Source organism: Alligator sinensis, unplaced genomic scaffold (assembly GCF_000455745.1).
Source record: "Alligator sinensis unplaced genomic scaffold, ASM45574v1 scaffold400_1, whole genome shotgun sequence".
NCBI classification, from domain to species: Eukaryota; Metazoa; Chordata; order Crocodylia; family Alligatoridae; genus Alligator; species Alligator sinensis.
The window spans coordinates 3368072-3389819 of NW_005841897.1; the positions used below are offsets into that span (position 1 = coordinate 3368072).

The following is a 21748-nucleotide window of genomic DNA, read 5'->3' on the forward strand; positions in this document are numbered from 1 at the left end:
GGAAAGAGGGAGGAAAAGGATACTTCTGAGAAAGACAAAGGCGAACTGAAGAGATCAAAGAGGATAAACAAAGCAGCTAACCCATTGAGGGGCATAAATTATAACAGCTAGTCCAGGCAATTGGGTGAGAATCCAGCATATCTGGATTATCACAGTTATAGAGAAGTGAGGCTGGAAAGGACCTCTGGAGCTCAGCTAGACCAACCTCCTGCCTGAGAAGGGTGACCAAATAGCAAGACAGCTGCTGAGGACTGCCGTGAGGTTATAAATGAATTGGGTACAATTCTAAATTAACAAGTCTGTCCTTCAAAAAATGGCAGACAAGGTTCTTCGGGTGAATCTGATATCTTTTATAAGACCAACTAAATAGTTGAAGAACAATTTTTAAGCAAGCTTTCAGGGTCAAAAACCCTTTGTCAGGCTAAGGAAGTTTCAGCAGTTGATGCGCGCTCTTCCTGGATGGACACACTTCATTCCATCCAGGAAGAGCACACATCATTCACCCAAGGAACCTTGTCTGCCTATGTCCTTAGACCAACATGGCTACAACCTACACCCCTCAAAAAATGAGCATTTAAATGTGTGACCCAGTTCGTTTCAATTCAGTTTCTGCTGTCCACATGAGGGTAGCAAGCAGGCCAGATAAGCAGGCTTACCAGACGACTGGCAACATCTGTAGTTACTGCAATGTCAGCCATTTTTGAAAAACCAAAACAACCTTCCAGCTTATTATATGATTAACATTTTAATAACCCTGAAACCATGACTTCACTGGGACCATGTTAGTGAAAATTTACAAGCAACTTGTTTCCAATGCATCTGACAGAACCCTCCCCCCTCCCCCCCAAAACCACACACTTGGGGCACACAGGACAAAATGTCACATGAAATATTGTCATTAGACAGAAGGGAGAAATGTGGGTGGGGTTAGGGGAAAGGTGTTACCAATGGACAACTTTACTGGCTCTGTATGGGCTGGATCTGCCATTGGCGAACGTAGTGTGGTAACCTGCAATATTTCACCTGAGAGAATGGGTGGATTGTTGGAAGCCATCCAGACACCACTAGAACATGGGGACATTGACAGTCTTCCCTCCTCTGCACTCCCGTTCCTTACCCCATCCCTGTTCCCATCTTGAAAGCTAGTTGGGATTCTTCCCAAACAACTTGGCTGTATGGTACAAAAGCCTCTTCCAAATTCCTGAAGTATAGGTACAGTTTTGAAAGGGAAAGGATGGAATGTGACAGAGCAAGAGCTTGGCTCCCCTCCCCGCCCCCCAAACTTTAAATAATTTACAGCCGTTGAAACATGATGCAAAAACCTAGGGTCCCTAGCCCTAGGGACCCTCAATGGGCCTGTGCAATCTTAGATCAGATTATGGACTTTTATAATTTCTTTCCCAGAACAGCATCAGGAACCATTAACATTTCTATACAATTCAAGGAGTTACCAGCAGGGCTTTTTTGTGTGGGGAGGATAGGATAAAGTAAGCATCCATCATCTACAGAGTTCATTTGATCTTGATGCCCTATTTTTAGAATGCCCTCCTGAAAACCTCAGCAGTAACTGTGAAGAGATTGTACATTCAGCATCAGTACAGTGACACAACTAGTTACAACCGTCATTTTACAATGCATCAATTCTAACACATTTAGCAGCAGTTCATATACAGTATTATGAGATGGTCCTTACAGGTCACCATGGTGAGTTTTTGCTCCATTATTACAAGGACACTCCACACCATAGCTGCCCATGACCCAACCTTAGAGGTTTCAATTCAGTTTACAGATTCTCCCGACTCTGATGAACCTTAACATACATAAATATTCATATACATTTTTGTAATTAAAATGCCTCTTCATGTACACAATCATATATTGAGTTAATCAAAGATGACCATGTATTTTGGGAGCAGAGATAGCAAAATAAATCTGCTGTGCCAGTATCGTCCGCAAACTAAGCAAATCACTAAGAGGAAGTTTGACTGTTTCAGACTATTTATGAAAAAGTAATGTTCTTGGTCTAAAAGACATGAAGTCATGCAATAAAAGTGCTACAGAAGGTAACTGCAACTTAGATGGAAGCAAAAAATCTATTGATGTGTGTTATTGTGAATGTTTCTTGAACATATAATCTCTATTATTAAAAATAGTTAAATATGACTATTTAATATCACTAATAAAATAGCTAGGAATGTGCTACAATGAAAAAAGAAAGTAATAGCAAGCACTAATGCTGTTAAATTCAGGCCAAAAGCTAACTTATCTTCTTGCTTTGACAGGATGGATAATTTCTAAAATTAGTTTTGATTTTTAAGAAACCACCTCTGCTGGGCTGAAAAAGTCATCTAACTCTCCTGGCTGAAACATCTGGGGCTCTGAGGGACGCTGTTGTCTTGGCAAATGAAAGTCAAAAACTTACCGTTGTTGAACTTTCATTATGAAAGCCAGGCAAGAAAGGGAGGTAAGAAAAGGAAAGGCAGAGCTCTCTTCCAAGAGTTGCAATGCAAACCTCTCTTCAGCAAGGAAAAAAAGGGGGCAGGAAACTCATTTTGGACACAGAAAACAGTGGAAGAACCACATACCACAACATTTATATAAGGTATTTAGATATCCTCTGTCCTTACAGTTGAGGTGATGGATAAAAAGTAATAAGAAAAAAGATTCAGGTATCAGCATAATGAGAAACATGGGCCTAGAGCTAGCTCTCTTAAGTATGTCCAGAGTAGACTGCACACTAATATAGAACTGAGATCATTAATGCCTGGATGGTTCACAAACCCACTTAATCCAGAGTGGTTGGTAAAGTAAGGACAAATCAATCATTTGTTTGCTGTAGCTTTTACTTCCAAGAGTGCTGCTTCTCCAAACTACTGGAGCCTTCAGCAGGCCCAAATAGAGGGTCTGTAGCCTTTGAAATAAAAGCCTCAGCAAACAGCTGGAGCACCTCAGCAGTCCTGCACAGCTGTTTGCTGCAGTTATATATATATCCCCAGTTACTTTGCAAACCCTCATCTTAGTAGTGGGGGGATATAAAACCTAATCCCACAAAATATTTGTCACAGTGGCCACTGCATTTTTAGAAAGCTAGGCTAGAATAACACTGCTATTGTGAATCTTTCCACTATTTTACGCTTCAAAGCTCTTAGATGCTTTGAATTATTTTATTAAGATGTACCAAGTCATTTTTGTTTCTCAAACAGGTAGTCTGGTTTCATATCCCAATCTTGCATTACTGGAAATGCGAGGGTGAGATCTTTAATTGGGATAAATCACCATAGCTTGACTGAACTCAGTGGAATGACACTGATTTACAGTCAAGTAAGAATCTGACACTCGGTTTCAAAACCTGAATGGCAAACTTGAGAGATGCCTTCAAACTATTTTGTCATTGACCATTTACTTACTTTGCAAAATTACCATTACAAAATGAGGCATGACAGGCAGTTTTGAACCACAGAAATCTAAGCATAGAATAGCTGAGGCTATGGAGGTAGAATGGCAGTGGTGGACCACTATGCTCAGAGGCTCTACCAATTCATCCACAATATTTTAAAAGGCAAAAAGGCTAAAGAAAAAACCTATAGTTCTAATAAAAAGGTGATAAAGATGTGCTTTTTTATATACCACATGTTCTTAACATGATATGCAAAGTGCTAATAGCAAAAGCTTATGAGATAGCAATCATCAATATGCATATATTTATGGGATGAAACTTTAACAGGAGGAGTGATTTGCCTGGTTTCACATTTAACTCTTCATTAATATTGAAAAAAATAGCCTTGCTCTGCAAAGTAACAGACAGATTTAGCAAAATACTTTAGCAACCCCTGTATAAAAGAAAAATACACATTTATTTGAACAGCGAAGAAAAAACTGCAATTTATTAAGTTTCAAAGAATCTTCGTACTCTTGAAAGCAACTTTCGGTGCATGTTCTTTAACAATCACATTCTATGAGGAGAAATAACATTAAAAGCCACAAATGTTTTTTTGTGTTTTTTTTTAATCTCAGAGTTACAGACATCTTTAATTCAAAATTAAAGGCAAAAAATTAAACAGAAACTTTAACTTCCATCCCCAATTTTAAAATATCAGGAGTTTTTCTACAACTCAATGCTAAACTTCAGCATGGAAAATTGTATGCACTGTATGTAAACACGCACATACACACATACATATTTTATATAGGTGTGTGTGTGTGTATATATATATATATATAAAATATATATGTAGAATGCGTGTAATGGCAATGAGATGCAATTACTCTGAGGAAAGGTTATTCAGCTAAATACACTACTAAAACTTGAGAAAAAAAAACAAGTCTTGAACCCAGTTTGTGCATAGTTCATGATCCTCTATAAAACCAGCTTTTGTTGATTTGCATTCTTGCAGGACCCTTTTTATCTGATAAAACCATTAAAAAGCTAATCTTCCAAAAAAAATGTAATGCACAAGTTTCCTGATCCAAGCAGGCAGGGAGCACAATGTTCATATAATTTTTTAAAACATACTTGAAGGGTATGTTATTCCATTGTCTTTCTTCCTTTCAAAACAATCAAAAACATTGATCTTTAAACATAAAGCAATTTTTAATATATAAAGCACTCTTCAAACATCTATTTCTTTTGAGTCCATTATTTGGTAAATATGTAACTGCTACACATTAGATTAGGTATTTTCTTCTTTCTTACTGTCTCTTATTTTGTTTTTTTTTTTAATTTTGTTTTTTTAATAATATCTTCAGTGCTAGGAGTTGGGTTTTAAAAATACATGAAATGGTGTGGAGTTGCTCCTCGGGAAACCCGGCTTTCCTGAGACATCTTCCACCATGTGCAAGATAGTGATCACAAAGTTTTCGCCACTTTGACGAAGAGGAGGAAAAACAACAACAAAAAATAGTACACAGCAATGGCCAAAGAAAAGGATAATACAACAACACTGTTCAATCCCAGAGCTCTGAAGTAGCATATCTTCATTCTGAAAATAGGTTTCTTTACGATGGAAGTCTTTTTTTTTTTCTTTTTTTTTTTTAATTCCTTTTTTATTTTAAAGGTTGAAGGAGAAAAAAAAAGGTCTGTAAACAGGTGGGAGCCAAAACTGCTGGCCCCTCCAAAAGCAGTCAAAACCTATGTCCAAGTGCTTGTTTCTGTTCCTGCTTGCAGGGGAACTATCCACTCTTTACAAGTATCTATGGCCACAGTTCAACAAGAGTATTTTTTTAATCTTTATATTCCGAATGGAAAAATGGTGCAATACTCCGGTAATAATTTTCTTGCATTAGTCCACAATAAAAAGCTGCTAAAGGTAGATATACATATTATTCTCCAGAGATACACACTGTAATTTTAAAATGCGATAAGAGTCCTTGAGTAAACATTTACACATGAATTGTCGCCGGCCCCTCCTATCAATTTCTTTTTTTTTTCTTTTTCTTTTTTTTTTTTTAATGTATAGAATTAGCTACAAGAAGGGCTGCGGACACTCAGTGCAAAGTTAGAAGCTAATAACAATTAAACATTTGACCAATGAGCAAATAAAAAGCATATACTGAATAAAGGGGAAAAAAAAATTCACACTTTTTGTTAAGTCCCACGGGCACGCACGCACACACACACACAAGCACACTCATACATGCACATCTGTTCCAACACAAACATATAGTATGAACTTAAAAAAAATTCCTAGAGCCTGTTTTTTGTGTATGGATGCCAACCTGGAAGTGTAATAATTAGACTTAGAAAGTGTTCACATTTTGTTATTGGCCTGCTGGATTCAAGTATTTGCATGTTTGATATGTTTTTTTTTTTAACTTTTTATATTTTTGGGATTAAAAAAAAATTACATGACAAAGTAATGAAACAAGGGTAATGTGCATAGGCAGATCCATGGGAGTAGTGGACACAGAGATTCCCCACCCCCCACCCCCCAATTCAGTCTGTACAGTCAATAGTTACCATTCAGATTCATTACTTTTCTGTACCAATGATAAATATCACACTCCTCCCCCTTCTGATTACTGGGTCCGCCTCTGGTAATGTGCATAATAGTCACAGGCTCATTTTAAATAGGCTTTCATTTCCCCCCTCCCCTCAAAGTTGATAAAATAACCCTTTCCAGCCCAAATTTCTGAAAAGTGCCCTTCATGATAGACCTATTCTAAGCAGCTTTTATACTTTTGTTTAAAAACACCATACAAACATAAAAAGACAACATAAAATAAAAAGCCATGAAAAAATAAAACCTGTCATTAGCATGTGACACTGACCAAATGTAGCCCATACTGTTTCATTAACAGTTCACAAGGACTTCTGCAGTTTCATGTTTGATATTGGACAGAGGTACTAAAAAGGGCTGCCAGTCTGATCTGTTAAAGCTGGATTCTTCGTGAAGCCCTGGACTGGAAAGGGTTACAATTTTTTCCTTTAGTGCTGATGATTGTTTTTTCCATTTTGTTTCTTTTGTTTTCTAGATAGACTCCCCGCTGAGAAGATCACCTGGGAGCAGGGTATTCAAAGGTGTTGGGCTTCCAATAACCCTGCCATCGTCGGTGCTTGGGGGCCCCCAAAGGCTGCTTGAGTACTGAGGGACCCCACCCCAAAGCAGATCGCTGCTCCCTTTGCTACTCAGGCAAGGAGTATTCCAGTGGCCTGCATCATTCCGCACCAATCCATGAGAGCTGCTTGTAGAGCCCAAGCGAGTCTGATTGGTTCCAGTGTTGGACTGCCAACTGGAGGTGGGTGGCAGTGGCTGGCCTTGTGCTAAGAAACGGTTTACTTCTTCTTCACCAGCAAACTCAGCCAAGATGGTAGTGTTTCCTAAAACACACCTAACAACAAACAACAGAACAAGGTGAAGGAAAAGAATGTGAAGGACATTATTTTCAGAAGTGTCAAGAGCTTTCCAAAACTGCGAAACCCATTTTCATTTTGAATGGAATGGGCAACAAAATCAGGTTCACTCTGCACACTTTAGAAATCCTATCCTTATTCAGTTTCACCTCAGTAATCCCCTATATTTCACAATTACATGCGTGTGCACACCTATGCCCACTCTCCTTAGTTGCAAAATTTACAGATGAGTTAGACCTAATGTACTGATACAGCATAGCAGTTACCAGTTTTAGTACAATTTAAAAAAAATAATGTAATATATACAACATAAAACAATATTTCTGTACATATACTCGTTATACATGCAAAACCCCAGTTGTGATTCTTCTGAGAAGTACAGGTATATTCTGTTTATTCTTGTCCAAAACTCTTCTTATGGATTTCTCTAAAGCCTCAAGAACTATCAGGAGTGTTCTCTGTGTACATTTAAAATGTACATTCATTTTAAAATCCATATATTAATTTTAGAGCATGGACAACTCCTTTGGCTACAGTTCTTTCAATTCAGGATTCCAGATCTCAGCAGATATCATTAATTGAAGGGTGATTTTTCATGTTTGTTCTGTTTCTACAGTAATTAAGCCAAAGTCAACACTTTAAAAAACAACGCTATGTATATCATTCTTAATACTTTTCTTTATTACATAGACCTTTTGCAATTACCTGATCAGTATCATAGTGGAAGGCTAACTACAATTGTACATAATGGAGTGACTGTTATTGCTGTATGTTAAAACGCAGGGACTACCATACTGGAGTAAGCCAGTTGTACAGCTACCCTGGTATCTTATCTGTAGCAATGGATAGCACCAGAAGCTTCAGAGAAAAGTACTTTACATTGCAGTTATGGTATCTGCCAACAAAATACATTTCTTTTCAACCTTCAGGAGTTGGTGGTTTGACTCACATACCCATGAGAATTTCTTTATATTTTTAATCCTTCCTAATATTACTGAAGTACTCATTCAAATAAAAATCAAATTCTTTTTTAACCTACATTAAGCTTGTGACCTCAATGACACTGTGTCAGAGTTCCCCCCATACTAAATTCTACCTATGAGAAAAGGAAAAGAAGAGAAGAACCGTACATATGCAGAGACTTCTGGGCCTTGGCTGCTTCTTCCTTGGAACTGTATCGGACCACAGCGTTCCCTTGAGTCAGGTTCAGGTGGAATGTAATTAGAGGGCCATGTTGCAAACACAGTGTCCGCAGTGTAGAACCATCAATCTAATTAGAGAAAGGGAAAAGACGTTGATTCTTCTGGGATTTTCCTCGCTATATTTACTAATGGAAGAGGCTTTAAATGATAAACAAAAAAAAAACATGCAATGAAAAGGACAATGGTGTTTGCTAATGAAAGAAATGGACTTTGACAAATCACTGCCTCCACAAAAAGAGAGAACTCTGATTCTTTCTGTGGCTCAACACAGAACCTGCCAGGTTGAAGGGATAAAAATGATATTTATTATCCAAAGCCTATAAAGGTTGGAGAAGAGTCTAAATGTTCATAAACAGTTTATAGCCCTAAAATACTGCTTTCTCAATGCTCTGAGTCTTAAGCCTCTCCATATGATCTGTACTTTGGCCAAACAGGAGGAACCGACAGACTACGGATACTAAAAGGAGTAATAAAAGCATAGTAAACTTGGATTTTAAATCTTTGAATTATGCCCCAAAGACCATTCACACATCAAACTTTCATACAAAAATGGTGCACACTGGATGGCTAATACATAGGCATAAAATTCATATTTGATTTGATAGCAGTTTAAGAACTCGAATTCTTTCTGGTGAAAAGTTACCATTGAATTTCATTCTATCAAAACAATCCATATGAAGCACATTGATATTATCCAAGCAACTGTAACCTCTTAGATACTTCTTGCTCATAAAAACCTGTTCCAAAGGATATTTGATTCTGTTTAATATCAGGTCTAAATAAAAATATATAATATAATTTGTTAAAAGCATTATGGCAACTATGTAGCAACCTATTCCTGCCATGCAGATGAAATTACAGGCCCTGATAGATGTGTGGCTCCCCACTGTAACTCATGGCACTTCACAGGAAATGCCATGAGTTACAGCGATCCCCTTGACCCAACAGATGTTCTCTCTTGGGTCTGGGTGGGTGAGGGATTGAGCTCCATTTTGGATCACCTTGGTGTGGGCTCCAATTCATCTGCCCCACCCCCCACAATCCTCCAGAACAGGCTAGGCAAAGCTCAGCCTCCTCACACCAAGCTCCTCCCGCCCCCCATCCCATCCTGAAGACGGCACTGGGGGGTGGGGCTGGGCTACATGAGCCCAGCCTTGCTCCCAGGCAGGCAGTGACAGAAGTTAATGAAGGCACTCCACTTTGAAGCATTTTCATCTGCACACTCATATAATGAGGGATCATTTGTTGTGCAACTGGGCACTTTTAAAGCACTCTGCAGCTGTGTACAACTGTCAGGGCATGGCTGTAGAATGCTTTCAGGGGCCTGATCACTTGACAAAATGTCAGTTTTGTCAGCACCCTACATTTTCCTTAAATCTGAGTAAAACTACTGAGGCTAATAAGCTTTCTTTCAACCATCAATTAAATATGACATGGTTGTTTGTATAAGTCATGAAATTCTGCTTACTTGGGGTGTGAGGTTTCGGAGAACCAGCCAGCTGCTTGTTCTTCCTGAGTTGTCAGTACTCCATGCAGAACCTACACAACAAATTGAGAAATGAACGTTTTAGGACCTAGTGAAAGCAAATTTGGAGTTTGATTCTCATGACAGAATATATAACATGCAGGATACAACACACCAGCAAAACAACTGCTATTGCAAACTTGCATGTTAGTAACCAATCAGGCCATTTATTCTCTAACCTGTTTAACTGTCTTGTTCTGAAAGAAGGGTTACCTGCTGAAGCAGAATGCTCCTCACCCTGTCCCAGCTGACTTTAAAGGATGTGTATTTTTCATATTTCTGAAATTTTTCTTCCATGAATGACTGACTCTCAGAGCACCATACTGGTTAAAGCACGTATGTCACTACAATTTCTTTCAGGTTACATTAGAAATAACCAGAAGACATTTTATAAGCAACACAAATCCCTGAAATCTCAAGACTGTTGGTTGCTAATATTTTAAATCTTTTAACTTTTACAGAACTGCAGTATATTGCTACATCACCAATGATAAATTATTCGTATCTGGCTTTTATTCATAGCAGGAAAATTTCTACATTGATAGTGCTCTGCATTCAGATATGGGAACACAACTGGCAAAATCTGCCTTTCCATCCTCAATCTGGTATTTTACAGGAAGAAAATACATGGCCGTGACATTTACTACTGGCATTTGAAAAACTGCAGTCCTTCAGATAGTGGGTGACCAAAGTCAGGATGCAAATGAAATCTTGGCAGCATTACTATGATCCTATGAGGTGAAGGTTTCCAAACAAAAAACAGACACTTGAACAGTGGCAATCAGGAAGAGCTAAGAATCACCAGCCTTTTGGGAAGATCACTGATAAAACAGTCAGCTATCAGCTATAACATTTATTTCTGAAGCAGACACTTCTGTGAACAAATGCACAGGGTATATAGGTTTTTTCCCCTTTAATTTGTGAATAAATTAAATGCTGATATCTAGAGAACGGGAATGTTCATGAAGCAAATTAGACCTATTCTCTGGGACTCTGATCAACTGCTTAAAGCAAGCGATGGGATAATCAGGTCTTGGACATTGTGCATCTCTGCTCACTCTGTGTGTGTGTGTGTGTGTGTGTGTGTGTGTGTGTACATTCCTTGTCAAATAATACTGATTAATTAGGTAAAACTGAAATCTTAGACCCATTCACAGAATACCTGCCACAAAATAGGAAAAAAAGTTTTAAACTATTTAGACAAAAGCGAAAGGTTTATAAAATAGAAAACCATTTGGGAACAACATTTATTTTTTACACTAGTCTGACCAACTGATTACTATTTTGTTTGAAACCATCTGGCAATCTCAGAAAATAAAATGTACCTTTCATCTCCAAAGTTGTTTAACTCTACATTTATTGTACCGCAAGTGGCTGGAGCATAGTATTAGAGCCAGAGGGTACAATGCTTCTGTACCATAGAGAATAGAAGTAAACAGAGCATAAAGAAGGAAGGCAAAGCATTATAATAAAACGTCATAGAAGTACCAGAGGAATAAGAGCTGGTCCAACCCAGTGGGCTGGCACCCCAGGTAGATGATGGCTTGGTGTTCGTTAAGCCTGGAGGTGGTCTTGTAGGAGCAGTAGTGTTTCTGGGTACCTTCCAAAGTTCATGGGATAGAGAGGCCTGTGTGTGAGAGATTGGGCCAGACGACCATGTAGACTTGATGTCTGACAATTTACCTGCAACAGAGAAATTTTCATGTATTTTTAGGCTGAAATGTGAACAATTTGACTGTATTTATTACAGCTAATCCTCAAGCCTTGGTCCTTATAGGAGAATTGGAATAGTCTTCTGTAGTATCAGTGCCATCAATTTTATTTATAGTGAACTTAAACACCACTGAATGCAACCGAGGGACCTTTGTACCTAAAGAATTTAATGTGCATATGGATTACATATCCCCCTTGTTGTACCTCCTAGCACTCTCTTGCTCATAAAGGACAAAAACCAGAGAATACGACTGAATATCTCAGAGTCTACTTACACAGAAACTGATAAACACTTCATAAATTATTTAGCTCAAAAGTTCACGCAATGAAGTTTACCCGCTTTCTGCATCCAAGCAAGTACAGGCAACGTTTTATTTAAAAGAAGACACTGACATGTGCTTGTGTTCTCAAGCACATTCAGTATTTAGCAGATTCAAGAACACCTAGAAGGGGGAAGTATTTTCAAGTCTTCATACACTGAGACCAACAATCTACATATGAAAAACTCCTTGAACCACAATCTTCTCATTTTGCAGATTTATTGTCCACCGTGTTATACTTTTAAACTTATGTTCATTTCTCTAAAAAGTATTGTGATCATTTGTATTGCAATTCCTGACAAATCAGGGCTTTATCAAGTACATTATGCTTGATAAAGACAAACATTACAATTAAAATATGATCTTTTAAGCATTTATGAAAACAAAAAGAATCTAAACAAAACAGAAGAACCTAAAGTTGTATTTATTACCAACACAACACAAAACATCAAAAAATCATCCTAGAAATATTTCACTTTTAATCTTACATATCCCTGTGCCTGCCTCTTGTGGCAACATATGTACCAAACACAGAGCCTGATTCCTCTCTCATAACACCAAAATTGGGTAATCCTCATTTAAATCAATTCATTTGCTGATGAGTAAAACGGGTATCAAGTGAGAGGACAATCAGTTCCATGTTTTTGTACAAACTACAGTGACAAAAGGAACTTAGCAATACTGCTCACGAAACACTGCCAAGTGAGATTTTCAGAATTTGTAATTTAACACGACAAATGCGCATTAATAGGTTAGATGTTGCTATGTCACTGCTTCTCATGGGGTTAAACACACAGCTTAGATGTAGTAGCAAAAAAAAAAAAAAAAGGCAAACAAAGCAGAAATGTGTTGCAGTTAAAATTAAGAGAAAAATAAGCCACTTCTTTCCCTTCCTTGTAGTAGAACATTTCAGATAATGCTCCTTCTCTGGCTTTCTGGCAAAGTGAACCTGAATTAGTCAGTAAGGCCCCTAGATGCTGCAGCTTCATTTAAATTAAAGAGTTGAGGTTTTTAATTTATCACATATAAAAATGAATAATACAATTGGTGCAGTAGCCCTTGGGTGTTTTTATATAATAATACATTTATTTGACTCTGGCTTCTCATTTCCAGCCTGCAGCACACCACAGTTTGTATTAATAATGATGAACTGCATTATAATAATTGTTAGGGGACAAGCTAGACATTTAGGTAGCTGGTTAGCTGAGAGTCCATTTCTGACACTGGAAGAGGTATGATGCTTTGAAGTCAACAGCTCTTTGAGAAGCATGGGGCACAATTTATGGATTATTTTGGGACTGTCTACAGACTCATGCAGACAAGACTGCATCATTATGCGTTTGCTGTGCTCAAAGATAGATGTCAGGAGAGACCTTTAAAGCAAGCTATTAAACCTCATCCTATTTAGCCTTCTGAATAGTTAAAGCACAACCTAGTTCTAAATTATTTCCTAGGAATTAGCAGGACTGGAATTTATTCATTCTTGAAAGTGAATTTATTAGCAGTGTTTTTCAGATCACCCTCTACCGCTGGAGAGGAAAAATATTCTTCCTTTTAGATGTAGCGAAAACAGCTTTGCTGAAAAGATCTGGGTGCCTAAACAAGTTGCCTGCTTTGTGGTGGCCTGAATACATTTTTCACTGAGCACAATTTCTTAGGTGTTCATTGTACTACACACCCTGTTTGAATGCTCACCACTGCACAGCTACCAGGGGAGTCACTTAGTGGGAGCAACACAATGCTCAAAAAATGTGCAGTACATCTGTAATAACACTACTCTTACAACCACAGGAAAGTGCTGTTTCAGGGCCTTTTCTCTTTGGGAATGTAGTGGGATGCTGTAAGTAGAAAGGCCATTTTTTCGTACCTGCAATGCTAGGTGCAGATGCAATGCTGCTGAAAGAGCTACTGTAGCCGGAGGCACTAAGCGGCCAGGCACTCGATGAAGGCAGCGTGGCATTCTGAGATGATGTTGGGGATGACCCTGCAGAACCAGCAAAGAAGCAACTAAGAAAGATGGGCAAAATGGTGTCTGCTGCTGCATAAAGCAAGTCTAACTACATTATGTGCAAATACAAACCATGCAAGATATTTCCGCTAATCACACTGGTCTCTGAAGTCTAGGAATGAAATGTTATAGGTAGCATGATAAAGTGAAGCAGACCTCTTTAGTATTGAAAAAAGAAATAAAAGCGGCTAAACTGGCAAATGCATTGGTGCCCATGCAGAAAAATTAATTCTGGGTTTCGCGTAGTATATTCTGATCTTGGGAATGTCAGAGAAACTGTTAGTTCTCAAGGAATGGACTCACTTATATTATTCATAATATTCTTTCTAAGCTCACCCAAGCAACAGCAACTCTAGATGAATGTGAATGTGTACTAAAAACTAACCTCTTATCCTTGATGATTTATCCTAAATAGCTGAGATAAACACTCTTCCATGGCCTAACACCCACAAATACCATTAGATGGTTTGCAAACTACTCTGTTGTAGATAAAGCCAATGCTAACAGTCTCTTCTATTAGCTATATCAAAGGAGCTGTAAGTATAAAGCATTCTAATACCACAATGGATGGCATATCATTTTTATAACAACATGCAATAAGATTAAACCACACAACAAATTAGGATCTATCTTGCTGTCAAGCTGCCTCTTCAAAATGGTAGACACTTATTCAAAACTTCCCTACTGGCTAATAAAAGAAATATGCCATACACCGAAAAAAAAGAAGTTTAACAGGAAATCAAACATCTTCAGAATAGTCAGAATGAAGAATAAGAGACTATGAACCAACAGCCTCCACCCGAGCAGTCAAGGAAAAGAAAAATCAAGCTGTCTTTCAACTTATTTCTATCTTCTAAAATACAGATATGGACACTATTTGTGTATATTCATATATATGTATTGAGTAACATAATGCTAGGTGGGCAAACAGGGCACAAGCCCCAGGCGCTACCTAAGGCCGGGGGGAGGGGAAGGAGGTATTCCAGAACAGAGTTGGTAGGGGTGCTTTACCCTCCTGTCCATCTCTGGGCAGTAATGCTCCCCACAATAAAGCATAAGGGCAGGGAAGCAGCAATGGTGTACAATGCAGGAATAGCAGTTGGAGGTTTGCTGCTGCTGAGTGGGGGATTCATCTCCTTTTTTGACTGCTCGACATGCATGGTCTTGGGAAAAAAGATGCCACGTCCCCTAGCAGCAGTGAAACTCTGGCCTCTGCTCCTGCACTGCTGCTCCGCTGTCCCCACTGCTGGAGCTGCGGCTCCTACACAGAAGGTGGTGGGGGAACTGGGGACTGGCAGGGCACAGGATGGGCCAGTTATGCCTCCAACTGAGAACACATAAAGTGGTCTTTCTGTCTGATAAAAGTGTTGTGATTTGCAACTATCACCAACTATTTGCTTCTGTATCTTTACTAAAGATATGAAAGTTTATAACATTTAAGCAGCCCACAGAAGTTAACCCACTAAAACTTGACTAATTTTATTTCTAATGAAATTTAGCACATCCAGACTTTTGGCATCAAAATATTTCATAAGTAGAATCATAAGAAAGTTGGGCTTTAAGGGACCTCAGGAGGTCTTCTAGTCCAGTCCCCTGCTCAAGACAGATTATCTTTGACGAAAACCTTCCCAGCCAAGGGTCTGTTTAACCTGCTCTTGAAAATTTCCAGAAATGGAGATCCTACAACTTCTCTAGGTGGCCTGTTCCAATGCCTGACCACCCTCATAGTTAAAAACTCTTCCTAATCGCCAACCTAAATTTCCTCTGCTGCAGCTTGAGGCCATTGTTCTTAGTCTTGTCACTTACATCCACAAAGAAAAGGCCATCTCTATCCTCTTTATAATCTCACTTCAGGTATCTGAAGACTGTTATCAAATCCCACCTCAGTCTTCTCTTGTCTAGAATAATGAACTAAGAACACAGTCTAAATAAAAATCAGTAACAAAAGCTCCCGCAGCAGACTGTCAGTACATATCAATCTTCTTAGGAATGCAAGGGGCTCTTGCCATTGACCCAGAACCTGCTAGAAAGTTAAGAGTTGGCATTACAAACATGCTCCTCTGCAGAACTGAACCTTCAAACTGAGGAATCATGTTAATGGGAGTTTATTGTCAATCTACAAAAGAAAACTCAGAGGAAGAGGAGAATGGTAGGAATTTAAAAGCCATACTGACAATACAATAGCTGGTCAATGATCTTTCTTTCTCCTTTTGTCAATTGTGTAAGCAGAGCTTATCACTCTCAGATGGCTTCTATTACATTTGACCTTTTAAACAGAAAATAATAGGATCAGTTATAGCTCAAAATAGTTGATGAAATATTAGGGAAGTCTTTAGGAACACCTAACAGGCTTGGTTCTATTCCAAATGAGTCTTAGCATACTTCCTCTTATTCATCATTGCAGGGGAAGTATGAAGCTTTCCAGGGAGAGTGTCTAGCTACTGAAGGTGAGGTGGACATTAAACCATCTGCCTTGCAACAAACAAAAGAGTCGACAGGTGATGGGATAGACAGTAGGAGAATTAAACACTCAGAAAGAAGGTGAAAAGTTCAGACAGCAATGCCAAGTCACCCCTCAAGACAGGCAACAGACAAGTTTAAAGAATAGGGAAATAACCACAACTCTCCCTCAAAGTAGCTCAGAGAGGAAAAGGGGATGATTAAAGAGAACACTGTTTATTCGTAAGGCAAGCATGTCAAATGGCCTACAGGGTTTCTCACTGCAACTGCCTGATGTCTGATGTGTCAGTGTGGCCAGCACCTAGAGGTTTAACATAGCCACTGCCAGAGATAGGTACCTTTCACCCCCTCCATCTCTTATGGCTGCTGAATTTACCATTTTTGATCACCAGTGGCATTAAAAAACATCAGCAGCAGTCAGCAAATGGGGGCGAGAGGTGGTGGCTGCTGGCAGGGAACATGGCCTACCAACTGATTTGAGTTGGACCCCCTGGTCTAAGGGATTTACTGACGTATTCTTGTTTTGTGCAACCTGCATGTAAGCAAAAGAGGAGGCAGTTGTGAAACTATCTTATATCTACAGAATTCCATGCATGAAGGATGACTCACTATGACTAAATCTCACCAAACCTTCTGTGCTGTTCTTATGGCTAGAAATGATGCAGCTAGCCGGCTACTTGCTCAGAATAGTTATGTGATGATAAATAAATTCAATTTCCAGACAGTACGGTTTACAAATATAAATGAAGCATGACCTTGGAACAGGTAGCCTCTAGGCCTCTGTGAATTGGGAAGTATTCAATTCAGATTTGGCCGATTCAGAGGACACTGATTCGATTCAGATTTTCAGATCACTGTCCTGAATTGATTCGGCCAAATCAGCTTCAGAAGATTTGGGGCTGATTCAGATCGGCTGGGTTCTCCTGCAGCTCCCCCGGCTATGCCTGCTTCTCCCCATGGGGGAGCCGCGAGAGAAGCCTCCATGGCTGCCCTGCCTGGCCCCATCCCCTGCCTGGCCCCTGCCTAGTGCAGGCACTTAAAAAAAAAAAAAAAATCCCTGCACTTGCTGCAGCAGCAGTGATTGAGGCCTCTGAGTGCTCATGGCAGAGCCTTCCCCCCCCGCAGCATGGGGCTGTGGGGGGCAGTGGGGATTGCCTTTCCCGCTTACCACCCACAGCTCCCAGGCAATGTGCGGCACCCTGCCATGCCATGGGCCAGTTGCCACGCGGGTGCCAGGTGGGGGCGATCCCCACCACCCCCACTGCTCGGGGCAGCTCTGCCACAAGCCCTTGGAAACACTGATTGCCACTGTCAGAGCTGCTGAGTGCAGGGCTTTTTTTATTTTATTTTTTGGTAAAGTGCCGGGAGGGGGATGGGGCCGGGCAGGGCCGCCATGGCGGCTTCTCCCGCTGCTCCTCTGGCTGTCTGCCTCTGCCCTGGTAGGGGGAGCTGCAGGGAATATGCTGTGCCGTCACCTGTCAGCTGACGCCGGGGGGGGGCAACGCGCGTGGGATGTGGGTGCAGCAGTGCTGGGAGCAGGGGCTATGCCATGCTGCCACTTGCCCCCTTCCGCCTGGAGCGAGCCATGCCCTCATCCTGCCCCCCACCCCCCAAGCAGGGCAGAGCCACTGCTCCTATGCCCGCTTCCTGCACCCTCCCTCTCCTTGTAACGTGTTCCCCTGCCCCAGCTGGGCAGCTTGTTCCAGCCCCAGCTCCAATCCCTCCCTGCCCCATGCCCCTTCCTGTCCCCCTACCCCAACCCCAACAGACTTACCAGTGGGAGGCAGCTGTGTCAGCTGCCTGTTTAGCCTATGGCTGAATCTCAAAAGTGACCAAATCTTTTCTGAAGCTTTTCCGAATCAATTTGCATGTTTCCAATTGATTCAGAGCTTTTAAATGGTCTTCCGATTCAATTCAGATTTGGTCCCCAAATTGGGCCAAATCTCCTCCGAATTGAATCAGCTACCGAAGTGTCACACAGCCCTAGAAGCCTCTTATATGGATGGACTAAGTGGAATTAGCTGCTGCCAGATGGACTTAAACAATGCTCAAGAGTGTAGAGTGCTACCTCTGGTACATTCATCTCTTCCCTTGCCTTGATCTCTGATTGGCTGCTGAAAAATAATATTTTTTAAAAAATATATTTAAAATAAACTGAAACAACTAAAGAAACTGGAGTAGATTAAAATATTAAATAACCTAGAGCAAAAATATTCAGATTCTTAGTATGTGGTGCAGTCACTTTGCCCCTTTAGACAGTGAAAGGTACAAAGTAAATTTAAGCAAACTAGCTGTTAACACCATTCCACTGAATGATCTTAATTTTGTTTCTAAGCTTCACAATACTGAATAGCTAGCAGGTCTTAAAACAACTTCTCTGTTCACCTGCTAGTTCACTTCTGTGAATTGTAAAATTTCTGAGATTTAGATAATAACTGGTTATGATGTGTCTGTCTCTCCTTTGCATTTCATACTCCATAGAAAAATTCACTGCAACTACAACAGGGGTGAGAACGCCTTTTTCAAACATATGAGCACACTGATTAAATAAGCCAAAGGGAGACACAGAAGATGACATATGTCCAAGAACGTTTCTGAAAGCTTTCTCTTCACAGGTTTAGCCCTGCTTTGAAGGCCTCTTCACACAAGGCTGCAGCAAGTTTATGCTGTATCAGAATACATGATGACCACTGGCCCCCACAGAAAAATCAACGGAGCTGTAAGGGAAAGGAGGACTGTTTCCCAGGTCCACAGAATCAGTCACTGGAATACTTCATTCTTTTCTAGGTGGCTGTTTTACAGGCTTTTAAACTCCTTTCCTGAAGGCAACTGATTGAACACAGAGTCCACAGACCACAGGCCTCAATTCTGATGATACTTTACAGTTGCCTAATGGTAACCAGAGATATAATGGGAAACTGATATAGAATGGTGTGTACTAAAGCAAAAGGAGAAGGGGAAGATACAGAATAAATCTCCCGCCTCAGCTCCACAATAACACAGAGTGAACGTTCAGAAAACAGAGAAAGGCAATACTAGACAACAGAAGTTGAACAAACTGCAAAGGCATCAGCTGATTCAATCTTGCTGGGTATCAAAGGACAAACCAATAACAAAGGAATCAGTCAGTGCCAAATCTTAATGTCAAGACCTTCTTTTCACAACAATCTATTCTCAAAATATTGCTCCTGGGGAAGAATTCTGTGAGACCCTGGAGAAGAGACATGACTAGTTTAGAGCATATCCCAGTGCCAAAGATATCCTTAACTCCAAACAGCCAGGACGTTTTGGCTCAGAGCAGATCATCCTGCAAAGCTTCTCCAGTAACAGAACAAACTGTGGATTAGGCTGGCTTCTGAATATGGAGGGCAAGGGTAGTACAGGTGATGCTCTACTCCTGGGAGTGGCTTCCATCCAAATAGTAATATATCAGAAATACTGCCTTTTCAGTACCACTTTTGCAGCATTAGATGCACAACATTCAAATCTAATCCTTTTCTTGGAGACGTGCCACAACAATCAACTCCAAGGTACCTGATGAGTGATCAATGAACATGAACTGAAAATATATATTGAAATGAATACAGCGGCAAACAACTCAGACTAAACAAAAACAACAGCTGTCTAAACAACTAATCTAACATTACATTGCTTACTCTTATGCTAATTATAGAGCAAAAAGCTAATGAAGAAAGGAAACATGTCAGTAAACCCAAGTCACTGCTTTCCACAGGCTTTGTCTCAAAGGAGTACATGTATCTCTACATAAGAGCCTCAGCACTCTACATAAGAGCCTAAAGTTCATTTTTCAACTATTCAGAAACCTACATGATCCAGTGCCATGACTTATTTTATAAAGGACAAGTGTACCTTTACAGTCTTGCATCAAAATCTTAGGATGACACAAAAGAAATAACTACTGGATGCATGGAAATCTGCACTACAGCTGAATTACTTAAACTTTCCAGATTAACAGTGTAAAATCATTTTTAAAAATTTAAGTGCTCTCCCCTGAAAGGCACATTAGGGTCATTAAAAAGTTAATTCGATATTACTCATGCACAACAAACAGTAATTTTCAGCTTGAACAGAGACTGCTTTCTGACAGCTTCCCAGCTGGTAAGCGACACAACTCAAAATTATTTAATGTAATAAAAAACCCTGCACCTCTCCTTTCAAGTTCCACATCCTTTTCCCTGACCTGTCAAGCTCCAATTGGAAAACCTGCTTCAATGACAATTATGATTCACAATCTAGACAAACAACACACAAGTAACTATGATAGCTAAATCTACATTTTAAAGTCCTGATAGGCCCTTGGGACAAGCCTGGTAATAATTCTGTTGTGCATGTTATAGTGTTCTACTAGGCTACTATATTCAAACAGTTTACATATAATGGTGTAGAACGACCACTAATTGACCACACCACCATTAATCTGGTCCTTTTTCTGCCACTTGGCACCATCTGGAGAAGTAGTGGAGTTCACTGGCTTAGTGTTAGGGAGGTCCCTTTTCACTCTGAAGTAAAACCTGATGGAGGACAATAGCAAGGACAAGCTTTGCATAGAGTATGTTTGTTTACCATTTTTTCCTAACCCTCTCTTTGATGGTTAAAGGGAGATGCAAATCTTTCATCTCTTCCTTTTTGATCCTGCAGTGAAGTCACAAAGAGTGAATATAAGAAATGCCATATTGTCTCAGAGCACAGGTCCACAGCCCAGTATTTGTATCTCAGTGGCAGGGAGTGGGTGCTAAGGGAGTGCATTCAGAAGATCATTTTGTTGCCATAGGAACAACTATTTATAAACTTAGTGTTCAGCAGCAGCAGCAGCACCATGGGCATTATCAGATCAGCTTTCATCAGCACACGGGTAACACTACTAGCCAAGATTACTCAAAAAACGGGAATAAAAACCAGTCGGAATGTTCAAAAGGAAGGAAAGAAAGTAAATCAAGCGATGTATCATGTTTTTCTGACTACGACTGTACCTCCACTCTTGAGAAGATAGCGATTAACATCTTGTATGGTGGTATTAATGGTAGGCCCAGTGGGAACACTTCCAGGAGTGACATCAGGATCATTCTCGGGGTCAATATTCTGCAGTCCTTTCCATGGCACCCCTGGATGAAATTCTGTTTTAAAAATAACCAAAGCAAGAGCCTATGAAATCTTATCCTCAAGAGAGAAGGTGCTGTGATTCAGTAAATAAAATGAGCACTTAGATTCAATGACATCAACATTTTTATACTAGTTCTGGTTTTTTACCTGGTGGCCAATTAATGCTGGAGCCATTGGAGATTTTATCGCTATCAGATTTGGCACGTGACCAACTATGAGGAAGGGCTACAGGTGGACTGGCTGGTGACTCGCTGTTTTGGATCAGATCGTACCGGCCATAAGAGTCATCAATGGAGGACTTTCCCGGGGGACCAATACTTAGACCTCCAGGGATAGCACCTGAAATTAATGAAGGAAAAAGACAACTGCTTAGAGGCAGGACTAATTTTTAATCATTCCTTTTCAATTTTACTTACATTTGTAATTATTTCCCTTTGTCTGAATTAAGAAATAAAATTAACAGACACACAGCAAGAATAACACAGCACACTGGAGTCTTCTCTTAGTATTCCTAAAAACTGAATCTGGTAAAAATCTCACTAGCACATC

General features: G+C 39.9%; 1 protein-coding gene across 7 annotated transcripts in view; it reads right to left on the reverse strand.

The window, feature by feature from the left end:
- Positions 1-3856: 3856 nt before the first annotated feature.
- Positions 3857-21748, reverse strand: part of TNRC6C (trinucleotide repeat containing 6C) — a 182251-nt gene continuing 164359 nt past the window's right edge. For 6 of the 7 annotated variants that reach the window (XM_014517267.2, XM_014517270.2, XM_025197486.1 and 3 more), the window contains 7 exons: positions 21347-21538; positions 21070-21213; positions 13478-13594; positions 11066-11260; positions 9521-9591; positions 7981-8120; positions 6468-6828 (listed from right to left, as the gene is read on the reverse strand). In XM_014517267.2, coding sequence (XP_014372753.1) covers positions 6468-6828; positions 7981-8120; positions 9521-9591; positions 11066-11260; positions 13478-13594; positions 21070-21213; positions 21347-21538 — 1220 coding nt within the window. Of the gene's footprint in view, positions 6829-7980; positions 8121-9520; positions 9592-11065; positions 11261-13477; positions 13595-21069; positions 21214-21346; positions 21539-21748 lie in introns of all 7 variants that reach the window. The other variant, XM_006018326.3, reaches the window with a different exon arrangement.